This window comes from Brachionichthys hirsutus, chromosome 8 (assembly GCF_040956055.1).
Source record: "Brachionichthys hirsutus isolate HB-005 chromosome 8, CSIRO-AGI_Bhir_v1, whole genome shotgun sequence".
Lineage (NCBI taxonomy): Eukaryota > Metazoa > Chordata > Actinopteri > Lophiiformes > Brachionichthyidae > Brachionichthys > Brachionichthys hirsutus.
Genome location: NC_090904.1, coordinates 5,624,725 through 5,634,435, shown reverse-complemented (window position 1 = coordinate 5,634,435; position 9,711 = coordinate 5,624,725). Strand labels below are relative to the sequence as shown.

General features: G+C 41.6%; 1 protein-coding gene across 1 annotated transcript in view; it reads right to left on the bottom strand.

Moving 5' to 3' along the window:
• Positions 1 to 5,480: 5,480 nt before the first annotated feature.
• Positions 5,481 to 9,711, bottom strand: part of syn2b (synapsin IIb) — a 42,143-nt gene continuing 37,912 nt past the window's right edge. The window contains exons 12-13 of the mRNA XM_068741966.1: positions 7,645 to 8,449; positions 5,481 to 5,634 (exon numbers count right to left, since the gene is read on the bottom strand). Of these exons, the coding sequence (XP_068598067.1) occupies positions 5,481 to 5,634; positions 7,645 to 8,449 (959 nt within the window). The remainder of the gene's footprint in view (positions 5,635 to 7,644; positions 8,450 to 9,711) is intronic.

Below are 9,711 nucleotides of genomic sequence, written 5' to 3'. Positions count from 1 at the left end.
GACGAGACGCGCCAGATAGTGTCCACCTTAACGAGACGTCAAAGCAAGCATTCTTAACGCGCCTTAGCGCAAGAGGGGAAATATCAATGGAAGGATTATCTAAAGTAGATGCTTGTCACGCAATAATAATAATAATTTATCTTTGCTATATCCATATTTATATTCTTATCTTGTAATCCGATTTATTTTCAAGCTGTAAAAAGCAGATTCAGTCTTTGCAAATGAAATGACGCTCTACGCGTTGTCGTCCACGCACCGGCGCCAACACTCCCAGCGCTCGGAGCGCGTTCCACGCGGAGCGGAGGGTGACTGACCTGATCCCAGCGCTGAAGCGCACGACAGACGGAGCGCACCGGAGTTCGGAGGTCGGGCTGTGTCCTTCTGAGCTCTGCCAATGCGCGCCGTCAGCCTTTGGAGCCGGAGCGCGTCGTCGCGTCCGCGGCGGCGCAGTGCCAAAATGTTCAGGTCTGTTTGCTGTTAAGGTTTCTGGTCATGCTGTTGAGGTATGACAGCCTCTCTCTCCTCCCTCACTAAGCAGCCCGGACTCCTGAGGACACGCACAGAGGCATCCAATTACCTGATAGGAGTCACTGAACTCGGGTTTGGCAATCAGACTGGTATACGATCATAAATTAAAGGCAATATCAATTCAGAAAATCATAAAACGCATCTTGAGAGCCTGCTGCTCTGGCTCGGTGGCCTGAATGCTGCTCTGTGTTCTCTTCATCTGCTTCACTGTCCCCTCTGTGGAAATGAATGAATAACATCTCGTGTTAAATGAGGTCCTATTAAGGGAGATTATCTAATAGCAACATGATGACCTGAACCGACATACATTTGAGCTTGTTCACTGGTTATTATTCAATTCATAAAGAAATAAATGTTATTTTTTGATCCTTCTCATTTGACCTTGATGCCGAGCTTCTGTCTGATCCAGGCATACTAATGGTTCTGGTGTCTTTGCATGCAGGCAAAACGACTAAATTATTAGTTTATAATTACAATTTGTCTGAATTCGCCTCAGAGGCCTTTTGTTAAATGCCATGCAGGTTCATGTTCTATGTAATTATGCTCGCTACTTTACAGTAAAGCTTTTCTTTGATTTGCAATGAACAGATATAAAACTTATTCTGCAAACGAATTCCACCCTTTAAATCTTTGTGATCTGTGAAATATCGTAAAGTGAAGCGAAAATATTTTGAAAATATCATGAATTAAGAAATTAAGACAGCTGGCACACTATATTTACAGACACGCCCTCACACACACACACACCCACACACGCACACACACACACACACAATTTCTTGTTCTCCCCAACAGTCCTCCCCAAATATTTCTTTATTTAAAAAAGGTCCCAGGACAGTTTTGCTGTCAAAAACGGGACTAAGCAATATTTTCCATTTGTTTGGACAGTTGAATCTCAGAGGACAGGAGCTCTGCTATCTGAACATTTCCATCATCTATTCTAACTTGTGTATCTTTACAAGACTCTCTTACGCTGCCAGGACACTGTGATTCTGATAAACCTGACTGATCCTTTTTACAATCCAGGGAGGAAACAAGGACCTTCAAACAAATTAGATGATTCTAGAACTAAATCTAGATGTTATAACGTTTATCTAATGCAACGACTAGCCCTTCCTCCTGAAGTCCGCAAACCCTTATTCTCAGTCTGGCTCCAGCGGGATGGGATGAGCACCAAGAGAAACATGATTTGGCTAGTACAGGCTTGCTTTGGCGCATTAGCCACCCACGTCCCTATGAGCATTGTGATGGAGACATTCCCACAAACCTCCTCTGACTGGTTATCCAATGGAGACGGAATGAGCGGAATGTGTGTTTCACATCATCCATAATGGAGGTTGTGGTTGGAGGAATGCTTCCATTCTAATGTTACGTTGCATCAATTGCGTAATTTAATATTGGATTTATTTTTATTTGTATTGTTTTTTTGTGGATGATTTATGTACGAAGGACTTTCAACGGAAACAAGCCCGCAAGGGCTTTTTTGAAATGCTCCTCTTAGACAGGATGTGTGACGTTATTTGTACTGTAATACATGCTACTGTGTGACTGTACTTGTACTCTAACATTCTATCTAATAAATATATTCATCATCATCATCATTCATTAGAATGACACTTAAGACAATATAAAATGCGATGTTGATGGATAAATAATTTGATGTGTGGGGTATGGTGGTATTTACATGCACAGAAATGCTCTCTAACAGGACAAAGAGGTAGCTTTTAATTTTTATTTTTTTTTAGAAACTGCTATAGGTGGGTCCAGGCGCTCAGTTCCATCCACCAATTATCCAAACCGGCAAGAAAAGATCAAGCAATAAAAAAAAAAGAAATGAAGGTAACCACATGCAATCCAATGTGCACATAGGTCCACCTGCTGGTTAATCCCCGCTAATTCATCCCTCCCTCATGAAGGGCACATGTTTGAGTTAGTCTTGTATGGATTATGGTTTTGTCAGGTGTTGCAAGATAGAGTGTCCACCTGTCCATAATATTGCCAACCTATACTAATATACATGATGGCAAATATACCAATGTGACTACATCAAAATGGTTGACTTGCTGACAAAGATAATACAGCAAAATTAATCTCATCAAGGCTGTGCCGTTTACCCGAAACACAGACCGTGCTTCAGATGAAGGACACATCCTCAACGGTCTTTTTCAGGAACCATCCGCAGAACAAACTTGGACCTTTAAACTCTGAACTCTCAATAATTCATTATATTGTACCTTTGTTGTTGTCGAATAAAAAAAAAAAACTTGGTGGCTACATTGGGAGCATAGTTCATGTTTTTGCAGATGGAACTCTCGGTCCTTGTTTACAGCAGTTGTCAGTGTTTGACAGGATTGATCGGGTGCTTTTCAAAATCAAGCACATTTTGTGGAAGAGAGTTTTTCCCTAAACTCAATCGGCGTAGCGCGTGTCATCCTTAGCTTCTTCGGAATGAGGAAACACAAAATGAAATGCAATTTATTTGCATATCTGGGAGGACGGAGGTAGATGAACATGACTTAACATGCATTAAATTGATATGTGAACCTTCAGCATGAGTCATTCCAGAGGGATTTATTTTATTAGCGAGGTTAGCAACTGACAACTCCCATGATCAATCTACACCATTTCTGTAAAGCTAATGGTGTTAAACTAACTCACAGTTTATTTTTTAATGTATTTATTTTGAAACTCATGGTTGCAGTTTAAATGGTTTTCCTTAAACTAGAGCCACAGAAGACATGACACAACTGTTCTCACAGGATGAGCAGGAACCTGAGATGAACAAACTGATCTCCATGTGTGGAACCGATTCCATGTCTCTTTAAAAAAATAATAATATGCATCTTGTGGCACAGAGGCATCTGCCAAAAGTATCTGCAGTTAGCACTGTGGGAAGGAACAGCCTGCAAAAACAGTATGGATGCTTCACAAGAGTTAAATATGTTATAAATCAATAAGTACTGTGTCAGCTACTTTCTACAATGATAACAATATAGTAGGTTATAAACGTGTGTTGAACGAGTGGAGCCCACGCCATGTCTCTTTCAGGAGACCTTTGTCCCTCAAGCAAAAGGCCACCAGTAGGAATCTTAGTGAATGAACGAAATGATGGAGCCACATCTTTATTTGTTTTTATATGTACAGAAAAAATACATTATCAATCACCATATCATGCAAAGCAGTATTGCATTACAAGTAAAAACAATACAAACAATATGTGTACTGTACCATAAATATGGAGCCTCAAAAATAAATCAATCAATCAATATTACAAAAAATAAACTCCTGAGAGGACACATACATACATACAAGTACAACATGTTATAATTTACTTGCAACATAGTACTGGGGATGGATAGTCCAGCGGGATGATATGCAGTTCTGAGGAAAGCGTTTTTACACTCATGAACTTTGAATCCAGCCTCCCAACTGAAAATGACCAGTCCGAGGTACTGGTTTGTACTGGTTTCATTGCAGGTTGCCATAAATTGAAACGTACAGAAGAGCTAACCCTCTGATATGACATTAGGAGCTGACTGCAGTGGAAAAGCAACCTGGAAAATCACTGACGGAACCTTATAGGGAATGTAAGAATAACATATAGATAGACACAGGCGTCCTGTATGTATTATTATAGTGATATTTATGATAGGATGACAGCGCTCAACAATCAGTCGAGGTGTTATTGCACTACCGTCTCAATGTCTTTTCATGAGAATAATCGACAAATCACTTTACTGTTGATAGCTCTACACAGAGATGAAACAAGAGATCACCAGTCACAGCGGCAGACATGAGTCTTTACTCCTCCCAATGCATTCAGTCACTTGTTTTTTATAATTGGTCCGATTTGGACTACAACTATTATATCATTAGAACTACAATTGGCCTTAGAATGAATTTTGATTCGTAACTGACCCAGGTCTGCACAGCTAACAAACACAGCTGTGAATCGCAAACATGTTCACAATAAGGCTACAACATCGAGAGAGAGAGAGAGAGAGAAAGAGAGAGAGAGAGAGAGAGAGAGAGAGGGGCAAATGAAGGGAAAACACAATGTTGCTAGAGCTCCCTTCTGCTCTGAAAGTCACACCGAGCCACTTGGATGAGCCATGCATAACAATTGAACACATATAAACGCACTGATACACATATTTTCCAACTCCCTCACATGACAACAAAGTTCAAGGCTTGTAGACAAAAAAAAGGGGGGGGGGGGGGGCAGAAATGATGAGTCCAGTCGTCAAAGCCAAGGACCAAAGACGACACAGCTGGATTTACACAGGAATAAAATCATTAAAGCATTTATTTTACTCACAAACGTTTACTTACTGATCAAAATAGGTCATTACTGGTTTTTTTTTTTTTTTTTTAATGTATGAATCCAGCCACCAAATGAAGGAGTTATGTCACTGACACAAGCAAGCTGAAAAGAGCTAAAGGATTTATTTCTGTTATTGTCTTATTTTTATTTATAGTTACGTATATGTGATTTTAATATACTGCATATATGTATATGCTTACATATATATATATACTGTGTGTACATTACATCTGTAGGTTTTAACATTATAATGATGTTATATTATATTCTTTAGAATGTGCTCTGGAAAAAATAAACTTTTTGTTCATTATCTATTTTATTCTATTCTATTCTATTCTATTCTATTCTAATCTATTTTATTCTATTCTATTTCAATGACGTAACTCCTTCGGTCCAATTTCTCTGGCATTGCATCATTCCCAGAACATCGGAGCAGCAGGCCACACTGTTGCTCTCACACGGAGGTTGAAAAGGGAGAACAGGGAAAGGTATGGAGGGGATTACAGTACAGTTAACACACAAAATTTAATCTCAGACTGCTTCACATTTAATGTCAATCAAGTCATCAATGGCCAATAGTAAAATGAGAGGGTGGGAATCACCAAGGGGCTGACAATGGTTCAGGTGTCTAGTCAGAAAAAAGACTGGCGAAGGACTTTCGAAGATTGCGAATGGTCTCCGCCTTTGCCTCATCCTGCCCGTCACCTCCAGAGCTGGAGACCCCACGGAAGAACGAGGAGTCGCTGAAGGCATTGAAGGCATTGGTCAGGGACTGGGACTTACTGGGAAGGGATAGAAAGAGAGAGGGAAAATAACAAGGGGGTAGGAGAGGAAGAACAGGATGCAGGAAGAAGAGGATTTAATGGAGGAAGTTAGAGAAAGAATTAAGGGAGGAAGACAAACAGTGATTTGTAAGAGGGCCGAACAAAGAGTACTGTAAAATCAACATTTCGTGCGTGTGTGAGTGTAGGTGTGTGTGTGGATACTACACACAGAAAGTAGGGACATTTGCTATCGGTGGATTGGTTCTTTGTTATAACAATGCTTCAGGGCATTAAATCTGAGACCACCGGAAAGCCTCTCTGACACTGCCAAAGAGCTTTTCTTTGCTGATGCACCTGACTTGTGTTTTTAGCTTCTGGTACCCCCAGGTGCTGACAATAAGGTGCCTGATTGGACCTGGAACATGTGGAGGAGCATTATGTTCCTTGATGAGTCCGGATCGTGCCTCCTACCACATACTACCGAGGCTCCTGTTTGTTAAATGAAATAAATAAATTGTTTGTTAAAGGAATACATTGCCAATATGTCATATTTCTTCAGAATTCAATCATCCAATCCACCAATCAAGAGTCAACATAATAGCTCTTTGGCAATGGCAGGGAAGATTTGATAATAAAAATGTTTGGATTGGTGCACCCTCAAATGCAAAGGTAGCACCATTTAAAAGGGAAATAAATAGGTTTTCCAAATTTTAGCCAAGAAGCATTCTTACAACGGACAAATAATAATTACCCTTTAATGTGTGCGTGTGAGAAAATAAATGGAAAATATGGTTTATGTCACACCTTGAGGCGGGCCTGTGTTTTTCCACACACTAGCTTCTCCTGTCTTCCAGATCCTTCTCCTGCAATCAGTTTATTCCCGTCACCTGTGCTCCTGTCACCACCTGCAACTCGTCGCCCAATCAGCCCATACTCTACTGAGTCTCTGTCCAGGCCACGCCTCACTGCCAGATTGTTAGCGACGATTCCGACCCTCCGGTGTTTCGACCCTGCCTGATTCCTGGATTATGTCTGCCTGTCTCTTCTGTCTCCCCGGTTGGTGACCTCTGCCAGACTTTCGGAACCGCCTCATTGCCTGCCCCTATCCTGATTTGTCTGCTGCTTTGGACTGACTACCCGGTAACGAACAATAAAGCTCATATTCTGGATTTCCCTTCTACTGTCGTGGGTTTGGGTTCCTTCCTGCCTTGGTCTGTGATCACATTTTAATGAAATAAATTTTGAAGTAACACAGACTTTATAATAAGTCATAACTATAATGGTGTCGATGTTGTAATTCTCTGTAATTACAACTTACAACAACGCAAGCTAGCCTTTGGTGTTTGTGCTTTACATGAAACAGCACTTGAGTCATGTTTCACCAGTTCTAATCATGTCTGATCCATGACTCAACCCTGACCTTTAACCTTTTGGGAACCGTTTTGTTTTGTGAAACATCACACTGTAAAGTTGCTCTGGTTGTCTTATGGATGCGTTTCTATTGGCGATACATTAAAACCAGGTGCAGCTATGGCACCTTCTGCATCTTTCGGCGCAGAGGCATTTACCACTATATCAGAATGTATCACTGGGGATGAAAACGGGTCCCAATAACGGTATGAATGCTTAATATGTTAAAGATGTTTTACATTAATAAATAATTTTGTTTCACAGCTTTCAGCTTTCAACATTGATAAAAAATATAGTATTTTCTAAACATGTATTGGAAGTTTACTACAAATAAACATGCTAAATAGTGAGGTTTACTAAATTGCTTCAGAGGTAGATACTAATTTTTTCCACTTTTACAGCAGAGATTCCACTTAGAATTTTAATGTTGTGACAAATTAGATACAGAAGCACCAAGTCTTTCGACAATAACCGTGTTAATACAAACTAAATATTGATATTGTATTTAAAAAAGACATAGTAATTGATTCTTAGTTTTGATTTTCTATCTAAACTTAAAGCATGGCCAGTGAACTTTGACCTTTGCTTTTATTTTGCTGCGTTGATAATACAGCTTACTTCAGAAGAGGATGTGTCTTCTGCTGGGCTGTTGGCTGTTCTTCCACAGCTGCCTGGGCTTCGGTGGGCATTGTGGCTTCCTCGGCTGGGACAGGCTCTGGGTTTGAGGAGGGAGAGACTGGCTTTGCCTGGGGGTGAGCCTGGGCTGGAGACTGGGCAATAGGAGGGGACTGGCTGGGTTTCGCTGGGGACTGAGCCTGTGCTGGGGCAGGGGTTGGTGCAGTATCTGGGGCCTGAGCGGGAGTCGGGTCTTGGGCAGCAGGCTGGGGTTTTGGGGAGACTTTGGGGAGAGGTGGGGATTGCGGCTTTGGCTGGAGCTGCGGTTTTGAATTTCGGCGTACAGGAGGAATGGGTTTTGCAGGAGGGGTTGGTTTGGGGGGCAGCTCTTTTGGCTTTCCAGGTGATGCGGATGGGGAGCTCTGAAGCTGAGGCTTGGGCTGCTCTGTGGTCGGAGCTGACACTGGAGGGGAGGCTGGGGCTGGAGCTGGAGTTGCCGCTGCTACTTTGGATTTGGGGGAGCCTGGAGATACTGTGGGAGTTGCTGCTTTAGCTGGGGATGAAGGTGCAGCTTTGGCTGGGGGTGGGGTGGAAGCATAAACTTGTGGTGGCTTTGTGACAGACGGGGCTCTCGTCATTGGGGGAGGCCTCGGCACTGGAGGCTTTGTGACCGAGGCAGCCCTCTGCATTGGGATTTGCTTCTGAGCTGGACCAGGTTTCTGGGCCTGACTGGTCTTTGGTACCGGTTCAGTTGCTTTCTTTGCAGGTTCTGATGATGGATCTACGCTCTTGGATTTCACTGGTGCACCTGACAGATTAGGATAAAAATAATTGCGTCAAATTACAGTCCCATGTCTGTGGAACACACAAAGGCAGTGCAATAAAAAAAAACAAAAAGGAGGACTAAAGAAAATAAACGAGCATAAGTAAGTATTAGATCTAGCAACTGTTGTTACAGTGCAGCAGTTAGAAAACCAGGTGCCTGCCTGAAACACTCACCAAAGACCAAAGCGGAGCATGACACACATAAGGAGCTGGAGTGTCGGCATGCCCATTCAAGTAATGATAAGAACCCAACACATTCATAGAAGCCCTACACACAACTCATCTGCATAGGACTGATCGGACTGCAATGACCAGCAGATGGAGGCAGATCAACAGGAAAGAGAAGGAGTGGTGACCAGCCTCTCATACCAAGTGTTAGTTGCTCACAAGTCACGACGATGTCAGAAAGGAAATCCACACATTAAAAGAAAAGGTGGAAAGGAAGGAGAACGGTGGGAAGGAAACGACAGAAGAAATGGTGCAAATAAGAAATAATACTGTTACGATTGTTTCAAACTCAAACAGGCAGCAAAGCAACCATCATGCAGCACCAGCCGAAACAAGTGATTGATTGCAAATGCTGGGAATGAAGCGACAGTCGGGATGAGTTTCCAGTGGCTACAAATGCACTTTTCAGGATACAGGAGTATAAATTATTCTTACATAAATTGGATGTTAATCTCTTTAAAAAGCTTCCTGAAATACAGCTCACAAAGTGTGCATCAATTCGCGTTTACTGTGTACTATTAAATGTAAAGTTTCGTATTGACATTCTATACATTATCATGCTAAATCAATTGAAAGGATCACTAGAATACCTTCTTGTAAATTCATCCCAGGAATTACTACAAGGCAGCAAAATGGGTATGAGTCTTACGTTTTCAGTCAAAGCATTCCAATGGTTGCTCGGGACTCACAGCACACAGAAACCAAAGAAAAGGCCATTTGTACAAACACAGATCGTTAAGGGTGACACTTAGAATTTGCTTGGATTTCACTGAGCTGGTCTATTTATAATTTGCCTGTATACACATCTGAGAAGGTGATTCATCCATGCAAGCTGGTGAAGCCTTTGCTGTGTATAATTACACTACATTGAGGCTCTCGAATAATATTCATAACCCAGTGATGTAATAGCCTGAATTCAGTGGTTCAGTGCTCCAAGCAAATGATCAATTACCATGCAAAGAAAAATAAAATGCATATTTTTCTTAAATATTCCATTAATCATGTCAACAGGTTTTG